Source organism: Diabrotica virgifera, chromosome 1 (assembly GCF_917563875.1).
Source record: "Diabrotica virgifera virgifera chromosome 1, PGI_DIABVI_V3a".
Classification (NCBI taxonomy): Eukaryota; Metazoa; Arthropoda; class Insecta; order Coleoptera; family Chrysomelidae; genus Diabrotica; species Diabrotica virgifera.
The window spans coordinates 146,230,022-146,254,000 of NC_065443.1; the positions used below are offsets into that span (position 1 = coordinate 146,230,022).

Consider the following 23,979-nt stretch of genomic DNA (forward strand, 5'->3'; position numbering starts at 1 on the left):
TGAGCCAAGCGTATAACAGGGTTATTTTTGTTAACGTGAGAGTACAATTTCGTATTGGAAAGAAAATAAAACTAAAGAGACAAAAATAAAGCAACGATTCTCTTAAACTTCTGTTCAATACAACTAGTAAACACTAAAATCAAATACGAATTCCACAACCAACGTAGAAGGTTAGTACTTATTTAATTATCCCTAAATTCTTTATTATACTTTTGTACTTGTTTGTACTTTCTTTCTTCACCTGTTTCAGAACTTTATGGGTACAGGCAATAGTTTTATAATAAGATCAAAAGATTTGTCATTGATTGGCACTGAAATAATCATAGGTACATTGCATATTAATTTGTATACCTGAATTTCTGGCAAACGCTATCCTTTTAAAATTTACAACAATCCGACTAGGTATAATATTGCAATATATCTAGAGATTCATTAATAATGAGGTTAGCGGGATGCTATTGTTGTAAATGTGTACTTACATATATACAAAGAACCATTCCATAGAACAGGTGGATCCCTTGTTTATGGAATTTCACATCTCGAACAATAACTAGGACAAACAAGAGACTGCATACGAAAATTGAACCCGGTACTGTGGGATAAGGACATCAGCATGATAATAAAAATAAGAATATATAACACCATGACAAGAAGTATCCTCACTCATGAGTGTGGAAATTAAACATTAACCAAGAAAATCAAAAACAAAATAAGAACAACACAGATGGAATTCTTACGGAGAAGCTGCAGAGTAACAAGAAGAGATAGAATAAATAACATAGAGATGAATAAAAGAATGGGAATGAACTCAGATATTAATGGGATACATAGAACATAAGAGATTAATCTGGTACGGACATGTCAGGAGAGCAGATCAAAATCATTGGATAAATAGAATAACAGAGTGGAGCCCGATAGGAAGACGGAAGAGATGCAAAGATGAAGTGGACAAGCAATGGAAATAAGAAATCTGCAGGAAGGGGATTGGTGAAACAGAAAAACTGGAGAGAACGGTTGAATGAAGGAATACAGTGAAAGCTGTGGAAATGGAAAGCGAGAAGTGCACGCCAGCGCTGTTGATAAAGCCTGAAATGGTGGAAACAGCTGTCCAGCGATTGTGCATCCCTCTGAATCAAAAACAAGCAAAACATTACTTTTCTATCTTTACTCAGATTTGAGTACTAGGAAGTTCCTCTTCTGTCCTTTTCCTAGACGAATGAAAACGGAATGTGATTGCAATGAGTCCTTTTTGTTTTCTATATTCGTTGTCTGCGGTCTTATAAATTGTTTAGTAAATTGTAAAGTCGCAGATTAAGGATGTACCAGAAAGAACTTTCAACACGAAAAGTCTCAGATTTAAATAACTATTTACCATTTTAATTTTATTATGATGGTGAATTCTGCATCTGAGACTCTTCAGTTTGTAATATTTTTCGGATTTAAATTGTTTTATTATTTTTATTTTTTAATCGACAAAAGTCAGAAATTTTAGGGCGCGTGAGTTATCTAGACCTATTTTTGTTATCATTATCAATAAAGTTGGGTGCGCAAGTGTTTTTATACCTTGAGAGTCTGAAATGACCAAGTACTTTTTATTATTTTATAGTTACAAATACCTATCTACCTCTCATAACACATGTAAAAATTTGTTGGCCTATATGGAGTATATGGGTTTAAAGAATCATTTAATATGGTAAATTGTCTTTAAAAGTCTCCATTTAAGAAACCTTTTTAAGTTTGCTATAAAACTGCCTGCACTTAAAGTGTATTTTAACATGGTTTTAAAAGCTCCTTCACAGTAGCTTTAAAACCAGTTGCTTAAGAAAACAAAGTTTTAAGGTTTTTATTTTTGGTTTTATTGACCTCTTTCAGAGTGGGCCCTTTTATGCTGAAATCGGTTTTATTGTAACCTTAAGGATTACTTAAAAACCAAATGGTTTTAATTTTAGTTTTATTCTCTTAAAGCATCCTTAAAAGATTTAATAAGCCCGTTCGGTGCTACTTGGGTAGTCATTATTTGCGTCTTGTTCATAGGAAGCGTGATATAATTTTTCAACATTATTTTTAATATTGCATGTAGATGGTGGTATGAAGAGTAATTATTAAGTATTAACTTTTTATTTACACTTAACATTGAAAGATATCTATCAAATAGATTCTACTACCCGAATCAAAGGGTATAAAGTAAATGGGTTGTGACAAGCTGCTCGATATAAACAACTAGCGTGTGTGACGCCGTCAACTACAAGAAAATCATTAACATACAGACCAAACGCACTATTTTCTGAATATACATTTTGCCAAAATAAAATGCTATTAATTTCGGACTTCATTATGGGATTGACACATGCGTTTGTCATCTGTCTGGGTCTGGGAAGAGCGCGCCTGTCACGCAATAATAGATTCGAGACGTATTTTCAGAGATTAAATTCCGCGTTGGTTTGACAAAGGGAAGTGCCACGAGAAGGGTAAGAGGTCAAGGGGTGGATGAATGATAGTGAATTTAATTATTTAATTAGTGAACCTTAAATAATAATTTAGGCACGTCACTTACTGGATATACTGGATAAACCTTCATTATTGTATAGAACAACTAACGATAAAACCAAATAGGTGAGCAATTCAGATCTACGTTATAGCTAGATACATATTTATAAAAGAAATATGTGCAATGAGCTCAAATAATATACATATACTGTAAATAATACCCAGTCTTCTCGAAATATATGTATATTTTAGAGAATTATTTAAACGATTAATGTTCGATACAACATTCCCTTTTTAATTTTAAAGGTAATCATCACATTAATAGGTCATGTTTACATCACATCATTACCTACAATTTTACATGACATTAAGACTTTGTATACCATTCCCTATATAAACACCAAACCCTAGTTGTTGTTGTTGTTTGTTTGGGTTTATATGACTGCGGACACTAAATCCATTCGCCAATTTTACTATTTTTTATTTTATTAGTCATTTTTTCGTATCTTATCCTAAAACTAATACTAATATAATAAACAATTCTACTAATAAATAATTATTTTTGTATTTTTTTTTAATAATTTTTTATATATATATATTTTTATTAATTTTTTTCCAAATGATGTTCTCAGAGTTCCACAGCAAAAACTGCAACATTCTTCTTTAGCCCTCTACTTCATTCGAAAGCTATTTTACTGTGGACTGTCCAAGTTCGTCATTCATTTTTATCATATTTTTTTTTATATACATATTTTTTTTATATTTTTTTAATTATTATATTTTTTTTTCTATTTTTTTTTATATATCTTTTTTTATATTTTTTCTTTCTTTTTTTTTATTATTATTTTTTTATTTTTTTTTTATTTTTTTTTTATTTTTATTTTATTATTTTTTTTTATATTTCTTTTCTTTTTTTTTTTTTTCTTTTCTTTTCTTTTTTTTCTTTTCTTTTCTTTTCTTTTTCTTTTAACATATAACAATTTACAAGAAATACTTACTCTATATTTTACAATTACAATTTAAGCTTAATATCTAAAATATGTTTATACAATAGTCGGTATACCAACTCATTATTTTCTAATGTTAATAAATAATTTAAATTAATGGGATGGTGGACATCAGTCAAAGAATACAGTGAATTTAAAAACATATTAACTTTATTAGAGATAAGAGAACAGGTCAAAATTTTGTGTTGTAGATTGCCCAACTGTCCACAAATACATTGTGGACTATCAGCTATATTAATTTTAAATAAATATGATGGAGTAAGACAGTGGTCAAATCTCATTCTGCATATGGTTCTTATCATATCTTTTGTCGACTCCATTTTAGAAAACCAAGGTTTATCCGTTATATAGTTTCTGATTGATCTGTAGTGGTTTCCTGTATTTACGTTTTCATCAATATACCTTTCTTTCCATTCTTTCTTAATCTCTTTGAATAAATTTGATTCAATATCTTTTGGCGTACAAAGATAATGGGTTAATACTCCTTGTGTCACCGCGTTTTTAGCCAATTCATCTACCATTTCATTTCCAGTTATTCCACAGTGGCTTTTAACCCATGCCAACTTAACAGACTTTCCTTGTTGCTGAAGTTCTTTAATTTTATTTATGATATATAATTCAATGTAGTTCACTTTTGATTTAGGATTTATAGCACTAATTTTACTAAGAGAACTTTTACTGTCACTAAAAATTATAAACTTTGAATGATTTATATTAGATAAATATTTTAGTGCTTCCATTATCGCTATTAATTCAGCTGTGTATATACTCATAATAGAATTTAGTTTAAACATTTTACTAATTTTATTACTGCTATCCCAATAGGCACATCCCACACCTTCAATATTTTTTGATGCATCTGTATATAGCATACAATAATCTTTGAACATTTGTGAACTGTCGGATATAAACACTAATTTTCTTAAAGATATAGGCAACTTGCTATAGTCCCTTAAAAAGTATACCTGAACTTGTTCCATACTATTAAAGTCAATATTATAATTTGGGTTTATGTCATATTTATAAAGTTGTTTATCATATATTGTCATTTTTGAATATAAATCTACCATATTTAGAGTTTTCTTTTTTATCCAATATTTTTCTGTCAAGTCTGCTAAAAACAGTTGATGTATTTTGGAAATTAAACTTGCCTTTTTTTCATACAATCTAACTAAAAGGTTGATGCCAAGTCTTTTTCGTCTTATATCCATCGGCATTTCACAGCATTCAACTTGTAGATTATTTATCGGTGTACTTCTTAGGGCTCCTATACACAATCTAAGGGATTTATTAATGATTTTGTCTATTTTATTTAAATGACACTGTGATGCGTCACTGTATAATATTGATCCGTAGTCGAATATAGCTCTTATATTATTTTTAAATAACAACAAAGAAATATTTGGATCTGCTCCCCAACGCAAGTGTGATACGAATCGAAGAAGGTTTATTCCTTTTTCTGTTTTTTTAACTATATGGTCTATATGTTCTTTCCAGAGAAGCTGTCTATCCAGAGTAATACCCAAATATTTAACATAACTTTGTACAGGATAGGATATATTGTTTATTAAGATGTGATTGGGTATTTCTTTTCGTTTTCTTGTAAAAATACATAATTTGGTTTTGGAATCAGATATATTTAGTCCATGTAATTCACTCCATATTTTAATATGTTTGTCTCCTTCTTCAATGGATTTGACTGCATTTTCTATTTTAATGTTTTCTTGATAAATAACTATATCATCTGCAAATTGTAAAATTTTTGTTGAGTTTAAATTTTTTTCTATATCAGAAGTGTAAATTAAATATAACAAAGCGCTTAATATTCCTCTTTGAGGTAAACCACCCATCGCTAGTCTTGGACCAAATGTGTTATTATTTACCGATATATAAATTTTTCTACAGTCATACAATTTTATTATTTTTTGACAGAAGCATTCTGGCAGACCTATTTGTATCATTTTGTTATATAGTATATTTAAATTAACGTTGTCGTATGCTGCTTCAACATCTAATAAAAGAGCGATTACTGAAGAATTTTTCGTAAACGCTAAATTTATATCTGTTACCAAATGACTCACAGCTTCCACAGTAGAATGATTTTTTCGAAATCCAAATTGTGTTTGTGATAATTTATTGTTTTTTTCTAGCCAACTTTCGAGCCTAAGTTTTATCATTCTTTCCAGTGTTTTTGTTATGCAGGAGCTCAATGAAATACCTCTATAAGATTCTGCTGAATCAGGATTCCGATTTGTTTTGAGAATAGGAATCACCCGGTACTCTCTCCAGTTATCTGGAATATCTTCTGATAACCATATTTGATTAAAAAAATTTAATAGTGTTTCTTTCCCTTTTTGATGTAAATTGGCCAACATAATATAATGTACATTATCTATACCTGGAGAAGTATTTTTCTTATTCTTAAGGCTTATTTCTAATTCACAGAAACTAAATGGAATTGAAAGTGGATGCATAGAGTTTTTTCTTTCCATTACATTAATTTTTGAAAATATATTATCTGGACATAATTTTCTTAAAAACTCCTCAACCCATTCTCCTTCAGTCACTGGATTTACTTGTGGTTTAAAAATGTTTTGTAATCGTTTGGCTTGATTCCACATATCTTTAATTGGTGTATTTTTGTTTAAAGTTTTACAAAAATTTCTCCATGCATTACGCTTACTCTCTAATACAACTTTTTTGGTTTTCGCTACACATTTATTATAATTTATATAATTTTGTATATTAGACTGTAGTTTAAACTTGCGTAAAGCTAGTTTTTGTTCTTCTATTACCTTTTTACAATTGTCATTCCACCAAGTTTTTCTAAATCGTGGATTAGTCCCTGTTCTCTTCTCCGGTATACATATTTTACAATATTCGTTTAATTTATTTAAAAATTGTTGGTAATTTAATTTATTATCTATTTCCATGAAATTATCAGTGATAGAAGAGAAAAGAGACCAATCCGCTTTATTTATGTTCCATTGGAATTTTGTATTTACACATTCCGCTTTATTAACATTAATATTTGACTTAATAATAATAGCAAAATGATTTGATCCTAATGTCTCGTCCACAACATCCCAATCGAAAAAATGACTAATATTTGCTGAGCATATTGTAAGATCTATTGCAGATTTATTATTGCTATTCGGTCTACGCATCAAAGTTTCTTTACCATTATTTAAAATTACAAGATTACAGTCCTCAATAGCTTCTAACAGATTTTTTCCTATAGTATCTACAGTACTACAACCCCAAACATAATTGTGGCTATTAAAATCACCACCAATTATAAAAGGCTTCTCTAGACTATTAAAAAACTTTTTCCATTCATTTAGAGTGATTTTAAGATTTGGTTTTACGTATATTGAATAAATGTTTAACTTTTTTCCGGATTGAATTTTAATTGATATGCTATTGCACATTATGTCATTAATTTGGTGAAAAGTAGGACTGTTGTAAAATTTTATTAATTTTTTCAAAAGGATGGCTACTCCACCATATCCATCATCTCTATCATTCCTAAAGACATTATAACCAGTAAAGTTAATAAAATTACTTTTTTTTAACCAAGTTTCTGATATTAATCCTATATCTATTTTATTGTCATACAAGAATTTTTCTAAATAACCCTTATTTGTTTTAATTGATCTCGCATTCCATTGAAGAAATGAAACGTTAGCCATCACGAGGTAATAATAATTGTGAAATATTGTTTTTTAATAATTCCAACGTTTTTTGATCTAAATTGTGATTAATTTGATTTAATGTTGCTGAAATAAAGTTTACTATTATTTCTCCTATATTATTTTGATTATCGTTTTGTGTTTGTGTTGTGTTAGAATAAATGGGATTATTAAAATTATAACAAGGCTGACTTTGTACTCTTGGTGTTTGCAAAATTTTTCTGCGTGCTTCCATTGTTTCTTTATCTACACTACTAGAATCAATACTACTTGATCTTTTTCGTTTAGATATTGTATATTTATTTGAAGTATTTTCTTGGTCTTTACTTACTGTTGAATAACATTTTTTATATTTATTATTAGCTTCATAATATGTTATATTTTCATTATTCATAACTTTTTTAATATATTCCTGTTTTTGTCTTTCTGTACAATCTGCTCCCTTGTCAGTAGCGCTGTGTTTTCCTTTGCACAATACACAAAGTAAATTATTCGGATTGGAACAATTAGATTTGTTGTGTTCTTCGCCACATCTTTCACACCTATCTTTTCCTCTACATTGGGCACTTATATGCCCAAATCTCAAACACTTTAAACATTGGATTATTCTGGGTGTATAATTTTCCACTTCGTATATCATTTTTTCTATTATTACATTTTTTGGTATAGACTGACCTTTAAAAGTGACAATTACGGTTCCTGTTTTTACATAATTAGTATTACCATTATCTTGAATCACTTTCCGCATAATTCTTTTTACATGTAATACTTCGAATTTAATTCCAAATCTAGGTTTAATTAATGATAATAAATCATTATCTTCTATCTCTTTATCTACCAATTTTATAACACCTTTCTTTTGAGTAAAAAACGTTGGAATATATGCCTCATACTCTTTGCTTTTAAGAATTTGAGAATCAATTAATTTATTAGCACTAGCAAAATTATTTAGTTCTACCTTGATTTTATTTCTACCAACTACTGTAATTTGTGTGATATTATTTTCAATTTCAGGTACTGCACTTAAAATCAAACGGGCCGTGCCGATCCTGTGTAATCGACCAATGTTACCGTTTTTATTTTCTATGTGTATTATATAAGGTGCATTATCTCCAAATTGATATCTATGTTTTAATCTTAAATTTATTACTTTATTTAAATTTTGCTTACCTGACTTATCTGTTTGATTTAAATTTGTCAAAGTTTCATCGTTATTGCAACTAAATTTGTTACTTACCTCAATAGTACTACTTGTTTGGTTTTGTTTGTTTGTTACCTTATTATTTACTCTATTGTTATTTTTATTTAATTCCTCATATTCCATCATCCCATCTCCTTCCATTTCTACATAAAATTTACCTTTATCTGGAGGTTCGGGTGGTATACCTTCCATATTATTTGTTTCCTGAAATTTAACTTCTAGGCGCTAAATTTCACACTTTCTTACAGATCACTGGTTTAGTACTTCTTTATACTACTCGTAATACTCAAAAAGTTAAGAAAAAACCTTAAAAATTAATAATTTTTAGGAGAACTTCTAAATAAACTGCCTTTCAATTTGACGTTTATTTGACATTGTTCCAAACCCTAGTTAAATATATTATTAAAATTCCCTATTATTGGTTATAAACTAGTTTGTGAGTTTTATATCAAATGTTTTTTCTGTTCGATGGAGAAATTTATTTTGAGATTCCTAAGTCATGAGGCCCTACTTCTATCTCGACCACATTTGCTTCAATTTTGAAGTCGATTATTAATAATTGTATTAGATTATATTTGGCATTTTTCATAAAACAACCAATTTTTTTTAAATGTCATCTTGAAGATGTGTTAAACTTTTTTCCTTTCCAGTTTAGCATTCAGTTTTAGGTCAAATTTATTCAGTTTTATATTATCCTTTTAGAGCACTGCTTCCCGTAAATAATTCCATTGCTTCCTATCTTGAACACCCTGAATTAAGTTGTGCTGAATGCGGTTGATGTCGTCCGACCACCTTGTTGTAGGGCGTCCTGATTACGATACGTATCTCCATTCTACAATTTTCGTAGTCCATCTTCCATCTTTGAATCGGGCAACATATCCCGCTCAGTTCCATTTCAGCGTTGTACTCTTTTAACTGCGTCCGTAACACCAGTTTTTTTCCTAAATATTTGAAACTCTGCCTCTGAGGATATAAACAACATTGGCTCCTCCATTGCTCTCTATGCCACTTCTATTTTATTGATTATTTTTCTGGTAAGGGTCAATGTTTCTGCTTCGTACGTTAGACCTGGGAATACACATTTATCAAAGACCTTCCTTCAAGCACATAGGAATATCTGATCTAAAGACTTCCCTCAGTTTTTCGTAAGCTGCCCATGCTACTCATATTCTCCGGTTCTCCTGTTTAACTCTGTTGTTTAATTGTCTCTTCTTAATCTAATCTCATGGCCCAGAAGTTTATGGTATACACTCGTTCAATTTGCGTGCCATTTGTTAAGACATTTTTGGGTAGTAGAAGGTTGGTCATGTATTGAGTTTTGGAAATGTTAATTTTAACTAGCGGGTAACGCTACCCGCTACATATCAACCCACATAAAACCCACATATTAACTAACTAAATGGCATAGGGGAAGGAGCTATGTCATTAAAGCAAACACACATACAACATAAACACACATAGTACAAAATCATTCACATCACAACTGCACCATACTCAATCGCAAAACATCAAAGTGTCGCACCACAACTGTCGTTTAACAGAATTACTGTATCGTTCGCATACCTAATAATTGTATTGTAAAGTAATTCCCCGTTCATTTTTATTCTATATTGGTTGTATCTCAAATGCTTTCTTTAAATAAATGGTCTGAGTAAACATTGAGCAATTGAACATTGAAAAGCCATAACCACTGTAATCCTCTCATACCGATAAAAAAATTATCTCGTCTCACATAAAACTCGTTGCGTTTAGATAAGAAAAAGCGAATATTTCCATCAGTGTACAACTTGCTACGTCGCGTGCACTTTTTCGATCCGGTTGACAATGGCATAATGAAGTCCAAAACGAATATCATTCCCCCGTAAATAGTACTCCACTCGCCGGGCAGGATAATTTATTGCCAGGATATCCCTTATCCTCGCGTGATAACGCCTTTGCGATATGCCACCGGTGAACGAGGGAAAGAGCGAAAGAAGGTTTGTTCTCAGGCGACGCGCGACGTTGCCAACATTTTTAAGCGTCAAGATGAACAAATGGATGGATGGTTAAATTTGCAGGAGGTAATGTTAACAAGATAAAAATTCCCCCTGAGGCTTTTGGTATCAGAGATAACCCGAAGTTAGTTAATAAAATTTAGAAATATACAACGAAGCTCCAAAAAGGCAACAGTTAAAGATATCTCACGAAATAAAAGCTGACAATGTTTCCTATCTTGACAAGTTACGAATATACTGGCTTAATTTTAATTTTTACTGAGACCCATACTCAAAAAGTACAGCTTATCTTAATCTTTCTTTTATCATTTCATTCAGTTTTTCTTAGTTTTATTTACTTTTTCTTTATATAATATTTTATTTTATTTTATTTTTAAGCTTATCTTAGGCAATCTTTCTTTTATCATTTCATCCAGTTGTTCTTAGTTTTATTTACTTTTTCTTTATATATTATTTTATTTTATTTTTTCATACCTTCTGCTCCAGATATGCTAGGCATGTAGATTACTTTAATATCGAGGAAAGTCTCACAACTTATTTGGAGACTGCTTTGAACAATACTCGTATGTTTACCGTTTCATTATTTTTTTTTACTCTTTTTTGCCTCTTATATTATTTGCACAGAAATATTTAAACATTTCCATTTGTACCACATGCATTTTTCTTTCTTATACTACTTAATACATTCCTAGATGTCCTATATTACCAATAATAGATAGGTAACTAAAATTAGTTTAACTACAGTTTAACCGTCTTAAAATCATATTAGTAGATAAAACTAGTATAATATACAATCTAATAATCTACACAATAGGAACGACATGCAGAATGCCCTAAAATGATAGGTTAGTGGATACAAATATTAGAAATCTTACCTATAATTTAGGAATGTCTTTAACACTAACGGTTCAAAAAGCTATCCAAAGGTACTAAGAATTTATTATGAGAGAGAAATACAAATAGCATCAAACACAACTAGAACATAAATAGAAAACACAACAAACATACAAATCCTAGAGCTACAATATTACTTACTAGTTACTATAAGTCTATTGAAAGTCTATGTGCACTATTGTCCATCCAAGTCATTGTCACGCAGATCCTGAATGTCGAGATGTAGAGATGACCTTGGGTCTAAAAGCTTCTAACATCTACTCATTCTAGCTCTGATCTTTGACAGATTGGAAAGCCCTTTGTACAGTGTACAGTGTACAGTAAACACACGACGGATTTTTGAGAACTGCCTACACATATATTACTTGGTATACGTCTTAATTTGCTCTGATCTGTAGGCGGGTACCTGATTGATGTTTGGAAAGTCTTTTTTGAAAACAACAGGGTTTTCTTTTATGCGCAGGGAAACACTTCTTCTTCAAGTGCCGTCTCCTAATCGGAGGTTGGATATCATCATCACTATCCTTACTTTATCCACCGCTGCTCTAAAGAGTTCTATAGAACTGCATCCAAACCAGTCCCTTAAATTCTTTAACCATGACACTCTCCTTCTTCCTATACTCCTTCCGCCTCTTATCTTTCCCTGTATTATCAGTCTTAGCATTTCATATCGCGGTCCCCTCATTACGTGTCCCAGATATTGTAACTTTCTTATTTTTATTGTGTTTATTATTTCGCATTCTTTACCCATTTCTCGCAGTACTTCCGTGTTCGTTTTCCTCTGTGTCCATGCTATTCTAAGCATTCTTCTGTAACACCACATTTCAAATGACTGTAGCTTATTTATGTGTTCTTGCTTTAATGTCCAGCTTTCAAGTCCATATTGTAGTATCGAGAACACGTAGCATCTCAAAGCTCTTGCTCTCAGTTCTAAGCTAAGGTCTTTGTTGCAGAGAACTGTTTTCATTTTTACAAACGCATTTCTTGCTATTTCTATCCTGGTCCTTATTTCTGTTGTTTGATCATTTTTCTCTGAAATCCAGGTTCCTAGGTATTTGTATTTATCAACCCTTTCTATCGGTACATTTCCCAAATGTATGCTTGTTTGTATGTTTGTTTTCTTAGTTATTATCATGTATTTTGTCTTTTTTATATTCATTTTTAGTCCATATTCTTTAGAGAAATTGTTTGTTTTGTTCAGTAGTAGTTGGAGTTGTTCAGCAGAGCTTGCTATAATCACGGTGTCATCTGCATATCTTATGTTGTTAATAGATCTTCCGTTAATTATTATTCCTTCACTTTGAGATAGCAATGCTTCTTCAAAAATGGCTTCACTATATGCATTAAAGAGTAATGGAGACATAATACATCCCTGCCGAACTCCTCTCCTGATTTCAATTTCTGGACTGGGTTCGTTATCTATTACAATTGGGAAACACTACATTGTTGTAATTTACATATTTTTGACAGGTTGGCAAATTTTGTCAAAGGTAGGGTTACATATTTATTACTAAATTAAAAATTATTTTTTTATGAACATTTTTAAATGTGAGAATAGATTTATTCGAACAATATTTATCTCAAAGTTTTTGTAACATCACTTCTGATCACCTCATCATCATCCGTCCTTTTAAATCCCGTTCTCTGATGTTACACTCTTGATTCCGTTTGATTACTTATTAAACGTGTAGTGTATATTTCTTAAGAATTATATTTCTCTGTTTTTTGTTAATTTTTAGTTTCCTTATTAATTATTCTAGCCGCCACTGACATTTCATTAATACACATGCAACGTTGTCGACTCCTCATTTAGCTTGCACTTTCCTGTCCTGGGGAATGATAAAGAAAAATGGACTTCGTTAATTTCCTTATCTTGGTCAGTGAAGGCTGAACAACTTAATCACTTAGAGGCCTATCCTCGTTTCGTTGTTGAGTAACAGATATTTATGGGACGGTGACGAAAGGTGCGAGAAGGCAGAGATTTCTGAAAAAAGGAAATGCGGGAAATCCGCTTAAGGAAATGTGAGGCGAAATTTGGGATTAGGAAAAATGTTTCTTGCCTTGTTAGAGGGAAATCGGGATAAATTTTGGTGGTTAAGTGCGATATATTTATCATTGTCAGGGATGCTAAATTGAGATGTACCTACTAGCTTCTCACAAAAATTTTGACATTTTAACTGATTAAATTACAATGTTCTTGTAATATGTCTTTATGTGATCTGGATTTGATTACCAACAATTGCTAGTTTCTTTAAGGTATTTTTATTGTATAATCTCCATGTCCCTTTAAATGAATGTTTCTCAGGGGCGGCCCGTCAGGGTAGGCAAGGTAGGCGCCGCCTAACCTCTTCAAATGTACAATGATAAATTATTTATTAATATAAATTACTTATTTCAAAACTGTAATTTATAAATTTTGAGACAATACGGAAGTATCTAAAAATCTAAAATAAAGCAAAGCTGCTATTCATCTCTGAAGTTGTAATAATTATTGTACGCTCCCCGTAGCGTAGCATTACTACGACGGCTTTACCCTAGGGCAGGCTCTCTAAAAAGTAGCCGAACAGAATTCGCATTTGTCTCACTCTTTACGCTAAGCACAGCGGCTGTATTGTCGCTTGCCTGGCCGTGTATTTTTGGGCTATAGGTAGGCTAGATTTTTTTGAGCCTTTGACATTGGTTGTGTCGAGCTACATCTCGGAACTGCCAATTGCATGTTTTAGGATCTTGACTACCAATTCTGAAAAAAACGAAAAGTTCGAATTTTGTCATGAAATTTGGTATGTGGGGTCAGAATAATATTTCTAACAATTTTTCCAAATAACTTTTTGCGATATCTCTAAAGCGAAACAAAATATTGAAAATTCGTCCTGTTTGTGAATTCGCAGTAGGCCGCGTTTAAAATTTCAATTTCAGTTGACTATCTTAAGAAGTGTCAACCATCAAAATCAGTGACTGCAAAATTTCAAATCTGTATTTATCTTAATAACCGAAATATAAGGGTGTCTTCATCTTAAATGCGACACACTGTATACAGGGTGTTTGGTAAAGAATGGGCTATAGCTTAACACTAGATTCCTGAGGTTAAAATATGTCGATTTGAGCTAACTTACCTTAGTACGAAAGTTGATAATAACCGAAATACAGGGTGTCAAAGTTAAAACTTTTATTTTATTTATTCTTGAATATTTCCTAACAGACATGGGATAATAACACAAAATTTGGTAAGCGGGGATTTTTTGAGACGGGAAATCTAAATTCGTCACCAAAAATTAGGTATTATCCAGGGGGCGCCACATACGCCTTTCAGCGCTAATTTAATAGGTTCAATTTTTTTATTACTCACTCTACATACTTTCTAAATAAAAATTTTTATTCTATTAATATTTTTACTTAAAAAAAGTATACTACATTCATCTCGCTAAACTCAACCGTTTTCGAGATAAACGCATTTCAAATCTGCGAGGCAACATAATTTTTTGCAGCATATCATTGTAGTTACAGTTACACCCGAAAAATAACTTAAAATCATAAAAATTTACAAAAATGTATCTCAAATTTCTTCAAATGGAATTTGCGACATAACTATGGGAACTGGCACAATTATTATGGTTTCAAGTTTATTTTTCGGGTCTAACTACAATGATATGCAAAAATTATGTTGTATCGCAGACTTAAAATGCGTTTATCTCGAAAACAGTTGAGTTTAGCGAGATAAATGTAGTATACCTTTTTTAAGTAAAAATAATAAAAAAATAAAAATTTTGATTCAGAAAGTATGTAGAGTGGGGGATAAAAAAATTGAACGTATTAAATGAGCGCTGAAAGACGTATGTGGCGCCCTCTGGGTAATACATCATTTTTGGTGACGAATGTAGATTTCTCATCCCAAAAAACCCTCGCTTACCAAATTTTGTATTGTTATCCCATGCCTGTCAGGAAATATTCAAGAATAATAAAATAAAAGTTTAACTTTGACACCTATGTATTTCGGTAAGTATCAACTTTCGTACTAAGGTAACTTAGCTTAAATCGACCTATTTTAACCTCAGGAATCTAAGGTTAAGCTATGGCCCATTCTTTACCAAACACCCTGTGTATAATAAATTTAAAAAAACATATCTTGATGCGGTATAGTGTTATGGAAGACCCTGTATATTTGTAACTAATTTATTTATTTTTCGGGTCTAACTACAATGATATGCACAAATTATGTTGTATCGCAGACTTAAAATGCGTTTATCTCGAAAATAGTTGAGTTTAGCGAGATGAATGTAGTCCTTTTTAAAGTAAAAATATTAAGAGAATAAAAATGTTGATTCAAAAACTACGTGGCGTGGGAGATAAAAATAAAAAAGAATGTGTGTACTTTGTACGCACGTAAGAAGTTATACTTCTATTATATGATTTCAACGAAATCAATATACTTTAAACAGTTTCTCTACTACTTTCCAAAAATTTTTATTAAAACAATACCAAAAATTAAAAAAAAATAAAAGAATAAAACACACACAAACACATTGAAAAATGCCACAAATGATTTCTGAACAATAATTGTTGCCAAAAATTTTAATTAAATACGTATTTTCTGAAAAAAATTATATAATAATATACTTACAATCATAAAATCTATAAAAAAAATAAAAAAATGATATAACTTGCATTGGGCTTGAACCTATTTCCCGTGTATCCCGCCGTACGAGAGTCGAAGCGATTTCAAACTGCACCACCTTCGCGTATACGTCATGTGGGAATATACACAAACTGAACAACTTTTTGACATTTTGTTTATATGAATTTTTATTAGTTTGATTTTTGTCGAATTAAAATACAACAATATATAGAGTAAGAAAACGATACATTAGATGAAAATTTGTAGAAAGTTTGTTCGTAATCAGATTATGTAAATTAAAGCATTGCCTACTAGGGGTATAGCATAGCAAGTACTAGGTAAGTACATTATTTTTTTTACATTTTTCAAATAGGTATGAAGATAATTTTTTATTGGAATACAACTGAAACATTTAGAATTACGTAACTGTGGCTTTTCAAAACTATTTAAAAAGTCACTATTATTATAAATTTGATTTTATTTCTGTCCTCACAACAATAAAAACTAATATATTATACAACATTTTTGTGTACCGATAACCTCCATATTGAACAATTATTGACAGATCATTTCAACACCCAATCAGAGCCCGTATAAAGAATAATACCAAACTGTCGGTGTGCGCATGCGCGCAGATCAATATAAATTCACCCTTAATCTCAATCGCGCCTAAAGAAGTATAACTTCAAAAATTGAACGTATTAAATGAGCGCTGAAAGACGTATGTAGCGCCCTCTGGGTAATAGATCATTTTTGGTGGCAAATTTAGATTTCTAATCCGAAAAAACCCCGCTTACCTACCAAATTTCGTGTTGTTATCCCATGTCTGTCAGGAAATATTCAAGAATAAATAAAATAAAAGTTTAACTTTGACACCCTGTATTTCGGTTATTATCAACTTTGGTACTAAGGTAAGTTAGCTTAAATCGACCAATTTTAAGCTCAGGAATGTAAGGTTAAGCTATGGCCCATTCTTTACCAAACACCCTGTACCTATATAGGTATGTACATATTATTATACACCATATGTGTTGCCTACCCGGATACTAAGGTCACGAGCCGCCACTGATGTTTCTCCTTAATTATGTCACGTTTATTTTTTTATAATATAATAATTTTATAGTAGAACGTTCCAGCCGTTCCGTTTCGTTTGTTTTTTCATTTTTTATCAGTGACTTGGAATTCTGTTTTAGTCCATGTTGTGAGGCCGCTTCCGTATGACAAAAACTTTTGATTCGGTTTCTTTGCAGGTTAAAATCAGTTAAACATATCAGAACGAAACCGAGCAAAATTTTAGGGCAGAAATTGTTTAAATAATAATTTTAAACAAATTTAAAAGATCATCTTTTTTGCTCTGTAAAATATTTTAAAACTTTTTTGGTCATTTTAAACAAAAAAGGTCTCTTGTTATTTTTCTCAGAAGTTGATAGTTTTCGAACTACATATAAGCGATATAAAATCTGAAAATGCGAAAATACGTATTTTTGAGGGTCGAAAGTGCTAAATTGAAGAATAAACATTCAGTTTCAAGATTCAGAAGAGAAATCGGGGATTATTTCAATTTAGAACGTTATTTTTTTTAATTGTTAAGTATTCGCGTTTACTCAACTTTTAAGCCGCCGCACTATATGGTGCGTTTCTGTCACACTTATACATATATTATACGTACTTGACATTTGCAAAAAATTTCCAACAAATACTTGACATTTATCAAAATTTTATAATTTATTATTAACATAGTTTTTTTAAATCATTTAGTTATTTGTACCAATGTGCTAACCAAATACGCCAATCATATAGTAAGACAGAGACGCACCATATAGTGCGACGCGCGTCGCCACACATAGGCGGCGCATAATTAACAATTGAACAGTCTAAATTGAAATAAGAATCAGCTAATTGATAACAGCATTCCTTACTTGATATGCGCCAGCCATGGACACCTGCATATAATGGGGCTATTTCATGGAGATTCTAAGCTGCAGACTCTCTGGTTGAGAACCTGAAAGAGTCAACTATATATTGCATGACTGCTAGGTACTAGATCGTAGGAGATCACACTTTTTGGAAACTTCCAAGTGACTTCTACAAAACATAATATGGTATCCAATCAATAGACCTGTACAAGCTAGTAAACTGTTACAGAATTCTGAAATGGGTATCATGAGCAAATGGAAAGACAATTAATTGCAGTACTACTGCAAAAAAATATCGTCTTCTACAAGTATGTTGTATACTATTGTATTAAACACGTCATGACTTGTATAATACCTAGCCAGATCAGTTATATTCGATAAGTTCTTCGCCACATCATTTAGACGTCTTATTTGGTCCTGGTTGGTAGACCAGTCTATGGTCAATGGAAACACTATGAAATGAGAACTTTTCTGTCCAGTCTGTCCTGTACTGTAGTGTAGAGCTAAGTCTCAGTCTCAGATCTAACGATTTGCATGGCCTTGTTCTCTAGATAGTATTTTGTTAAACATTTTTGAAGTAGGTAGACTATTTTAGTTAGAAGATTATATCAATTTCATTTGTTTAATGTATTAACAGAATATAATTTCTACTTAATAATGAAGTAAAGACTTCTGTTGTAAGTGGTATATTAGATTTATTAAAACATTTATTAAAATTATCCAAATGGGTTATAGAACATCACAAAACGTTTTCGGTCATGTTTGACCATCCTCAATGTGAAACGTCCAGTGTACATGTACTTGAAACGGGTCACAGTAGTAGGTCTGAAGACCGTTAAGTTGCATTATTAAACTATTTAACTTTAAACAATAAGACATTGAGTCGATGGAATTGGAATTAAATTTAACATGTGGATGTAATTCATCCCTGCCCGAATGAAGGCACATGATGCTTGTATGAAAGGTAAAGACCAACCGTGGGTCAACAAGTCAACAGAATGGTCTTTACCTCTCGTAAAAGCATCACGTGCCTTCATTCGAGCAGGGACGAATTACATCCACATGTTAAATTTAATTCCAATTCCATCGACTCAATGTCGTATTGTTTAAAATTAAATAGTTTAATAATGTAACTTAACGGTTTTTAGACCTATTATTGTGACTAGTTTCAACTACATATGTACACGGGACGTTTCACACTGAGGATGATCAGACATGACCGAAAACGTTTTGTAATGTTCTATACTCCATTTGGACAATTTTAAATAATTGTTTAATAAATTTAATATACCACTTTTTGGTACCTAGTATTTTTGTAAAATTTAAACGCAGAATGAAAGATTACATTATTACCGAAAGCCGAAAGTCTCTGAAAACGGCTATAATGTTTATTTTAATGAGTTACAGGGGTGAAAAAAAAAAGAGAAAATTTAGTGTGATTTTTAATTTCAAATCTCTCATTCAAAAGAAACTTGTTGTCTATTCTATGGGATTTTCGGCCCTCGGTAATAATGAAACATTTCATTCTGCATTTAATTTATTCAAAACTATCTATTTGTTTCCTCAGGATTCCAAACAAATGAATGCATTTAAAAAGCGGTGGTCCGAAATTTTGCGTCTACGCTTTTAAGTTGTTATATTTATGGTATACAGCCAACTACAGGAATTTCCCTTTTAAAATTTAATGTAGTTTCTACTATTATGAAGTTTGTTTTCAGATTTTAGGTCCATGGCTTTTCATAGAAAGTGCAAGAACACATAAAGTAGTTAGAGAAATGCAATTTTTATAAAATATGTATTGAGGTGTCTATATACTTTATGAATGTTTTCTATTTTCGTCTCCCAGAGACGAAAACTCTAAATAGAGAATTTTCGAGGCGCCATAAACATGGCAACGTGTGAAGTCGCGATTTCGGGAGGACAATACGACATTGTATCAATTTCAGAAGACGGCAGAAGGCGAAGATTATTCCGGCGGTTAACTGGGTATTTTCTCCCCTACTGGGCTGGCTAATATCTAATATCAAAATGCATTCGTCGTGGCAGTAGGGCCCAGTTTTATTAACTCCCAAGCCGGGAGACTTTCCCGCTGGTTATTTTATCTATGCAGCCACTTGTGGTGAAACAAGATATAAAACGCACATTTTACCGCATTTCTCTGCCGGTAATGGGTATTTAGGAATGTATGAGGAACGTTGTTTATTAAGGAAATAAAATAGTTTTATGTAAGGCATTTTGTCTGATAATATTTCGTCTGATACCCGCCGCGTTGGTGAAATTGGGGGAAATGTTGCAAGTCTGGAATCACCGAGTTATAGTTTATTTTGTCTAGCAGCGACTCTTCTGCTTATTATGCATTTTCTCGTTATACACCCCTTTAGTAATGAATGATTATAATAAACCTGAGATGTTATTAAAACCTTATATTCATCATGACACACTGGCTTCTTCGTGGTTTAGAATACAACTAATTTAAAAGTAAGTATTTAGCACAACTAAATGTGATGGTAAACCGAAATATGGAAACACGGAAATACTGACAGATTAAGTACACTTTTATAGAAATATTTTTGTAGCTGTACCTAGTGTAGTGTACCTACTTTAGTGATGGATTTTCGTGTTTTTTTTTCATGTCAAGTCATTTATGTAAATGGCGTAAGTTCGAATATGACAATCTTTTTCGCCGGAAACCTGTAAGTACCAAAATATCGACGATCAAAGGTGAAAGGAGCCGGAAAGGATGGTGTTTTAGATATGACCGAGCTGATAACTATGCTTCAGTAGGGTTTGGTGAGGTTTGTTTAGGGGAAAGATTAGGGGTTTTTCCTAAATTTTTTTGCATCGAACAAATTTTTTTTAGGTTTTCAAAATTCCAAAACAGAAAAGGTCTGTAGTGACTTTTCTCTTAAGTTAATAGTTTTTGTTATATAAGCGATTGAAAATTTTGAAAATTGCGAAATCGGCCATTTTTAACCCTAAATCGGACATTTATCTAAGAATTGCAAAGTTGCCAAGGTAGGTAGATATTCTTTAAACATTGATTGATGAAATCCCAAAGAGGTTTTTGCAATACAATATCGGAAACCCCTTTGTTTTTTAATTGCTAATCAAGCGGGCGCGACACTGTAGTATAAGTGAGGACGTTTGAGTTGACATAAATTTCAAGAGAAATCCTCAGACAGTTCGATTTTTATTTTTAAATTAGGACTTTTTGGCATATATATAATACTAGTGACGTCATCCATCTGAGCGTGATGACGTATCGATGATTTTTTTTAAATGAGAGTTGGGGTTGTGTGATAGCTCATTTAACAGGTTATTTAATTGTCTATTCAGTAATATAAACATTAACATAAATATTTATACAGGGTGTACAAAAAAATTTTTTCTTCTATATGTCAAATTTAATCAAAGTTAATTTAATAAAAACAAATTTTTGTACACCCTGTATAAATCATTATATTAATGTTTATATTAGTGAATAGAGAATTAAATAACCTTTCAAATGAGCTATCACACAACCCCTACTCTCATTTAAAAAAAAACATCGATAACGTCATCACGCTCAGATGAATGACGTCACTAGTATTATATATATGCCAAAAAGTCCTAATTTAAAAATAAAAATCGACCTGTCTGAGGATTGCTCTTGAAATTTGCCCATTATGGAGATAATGAATTTATGCCAACTCAAACGTCCTCACTTATACTACAGTGTCGCGCTCGCTTGATTAGCAATTAAAAAACAAAGGGATTTCCGATATTGTATTGCAAAAAACTCTTTGGGATTTCATCAATCAATGTTTAAAGACTATCTACCTACCTTGGCAACTTTGAAATTTTTAGATAAATGTCCGATTTAGGGTTAAAAATGGCCGATTTCGCAATTTTCAATCGCTTATATAACAAAAACTATTAACTTAAGAGAAAAATCACTTAAGAGGAAACAGTAGCGATTAACAGGTAGCAACAAACGCGTTCCAAGATTGCGGCTCTAATTTTGAATATTTTGTCGAGATATTTAGCACACATATTCGTAATATAATAAAGAATGGCGGTACAGAGCCCAATTTCAGAAATATGTTAGTATGTGGAAATTACTCTATAACTAAATAAAATATTGAAAAAAGGAGCCTGTACCGCCATTAAGAAAGACAAAAAAATAAACTTTCTTTAAATAAACTTTTTTATCCCATGCCTAGATTTTGTGTAATCTTGGAACTACTAAAAATCGATTTTTTTATAACAAGAAATCGAACGTCACTGACTTGGCAACATTTCGCGCCTACGTGTATAAAAATTGTTGTTTTTGATAGTGTAAACGTCACTGTCAGTGTCAAATTACCGACGCATTGTTGCCTCACTTTTGAAAGTTCGCAGAACTTTCGCAATCGTGGACCACGTTCGTTGCTACCTGTTGATCGCTACTGTATCACCTTAAGGCTATGGGTACATAATTCGCAAATATTTTACGTGTATCCCTACTTTTTCTGTCTTTACACGGCAAATTACGTGTAGTAAAATTCACACTGGTGTGGATATGTAAACATTACTAGAATGTCATTCTACTTGAAAATGTCATAATTAATTTAAAGAGATGGCTTTTGAATGTTCTTGGATAACTGTTATTTTTATAATTGCAAATTATTAATTCAGTTAATAAATGTGATAATTTTTTCACTAACTATGTTTTCAGTGATTGTAATAATTTATTTGTACAACAAAAACTAATAATCAATCGAGAAAAGAGGAAAAGTGTTAAAGTGATTTTTTAATAATATGTTGTTATTTTGGAACGCTTACAATTTTGAACATCTCTAACAACAAAATACTTGGATCACAGGATATATCTGATGTATTCTCTGCTTGGATCTTTCACAAATAATACGTAATAAATAACTTTTTATTAAGTTCACGTCTTAAATCAATTATTTATCAAATACACTATATATCAATAATATTTAATCAATTTCTCAAAATATTCCCGATGCAATGTCAAATATTTAAAATTGTCACTGATTGTCAGTGTCTGACTGACAATATATGCTGACAATATTATATTCGGTTGAGTGCGTTGTAAGACAAAGACAGATTTGGAAAATATTACCACGGCATTGTGTTCATTTTTTTCAAATCCTGAAAAAACCCATAAATATTTTTGAAAAATTTAAACGCAGAATGAAAGACTAAATTATTACCGAGGGCCGAAAGTCCCTTAGAATAAATAAAAAGTTTATTTTGAATGAGATATTTGAATTTAAAAATCACACTAAATTTTCTCTTAGTTTTTTCACCCCTGTAACTTATTAAAATAAACATTGTAGAAGTTCTCAGGGACTTTCGGCCCTCGCTAATAACGTAATCTTTCATTCTGCGTTTAAATTTTTCCAAAATACTTATTAGTTTTCTCAGGATTTGAAAAAAATGAATCCCCATTTGAATAGCATTGCAGCCGAAAATACGTTCCGATCCTCTTAAGACCTTTTCTGTTTGGAATGATTCAAAAAACCTAAAAAAAATTGTTCGATGCAAAAAAAAATAATTTTAGTAAAAACCCCTAATATCTTTCCCCTCGCCTGGCAAGGTCTTATGCTCTTCAGAATCGCCTGTTATTGTACACATTTCTTCTAAATGACTTACTCAAACACATACTTAAATTTAAACCTTACAGGAGAGAGTTTATTTTACCCCTAAACTATGCACTTTTCGATTCACCTGGTAGATACACGTGCACGGCTGCTGCCTGCCAGGTCATGGTTTTTAGCCTTGGTGTGCTATGAATTATCACTAGACAAATTTCTAGCCTTACAGGACGACCGTTAGTCGGAGGGTTCACTAGCTCTTAGACTATAATTATTTTTGGGTGGCTCGGCATGTTAGGCTTGTAACACTGATGATGCTCTTTTTAGAGAGCGAAAACGTTTTGTTGTGATATATGTGGCCCTTTAAGGGTTTTTAAATAAACATACCTTTACCAAGAAAAGTTTTTCATTAAATTTACTTGTAATTAATGTTATACAGACAGCTACAGGAAATTCTTCCTTGTGGATATTTCGAACAATGTCTCTGTCAGTAAATTAAATCGCTAAATGCAATTCAAAAACTTCGTTAGATAAATTTTACGTATTTTTCCCGTCCATTAAGCCGCCTTTTTTCTCTTACAACAGATCCTTCAA

General features: G+C 31.6%; 1 protein-coding gene across 2 annotated transcripts in view; it reads left to right on the forward strand.

Annotated features, from left to right (window-relative positions):
- Nucleotides 1–23,979, forward strand: part of LOC114326222 (uncharacterized) — a 902,327-nt gene that overhangs the window by 673,941 nt on the left and 204,407 nt on the right. The window contains exon 1 of one of the 2 annotated variants that reach the window (XM_028274519.2): nt 10,189–10,447. The exons of the other annotated variant lie outside the window; for it this stretch is intronic. Coding sequence (XP_028130320.1) covers nt 10,421–10,447 — 27 coding nt within the window. The 5' untranslated portion in view covers nt 10,189–10,420. Of the gene's footprint in view, nt 1–10,188; nt 10,448–23,979 lie in introns of those variants that run through there. 2 annotated transcript variants of the gene reach the window in all.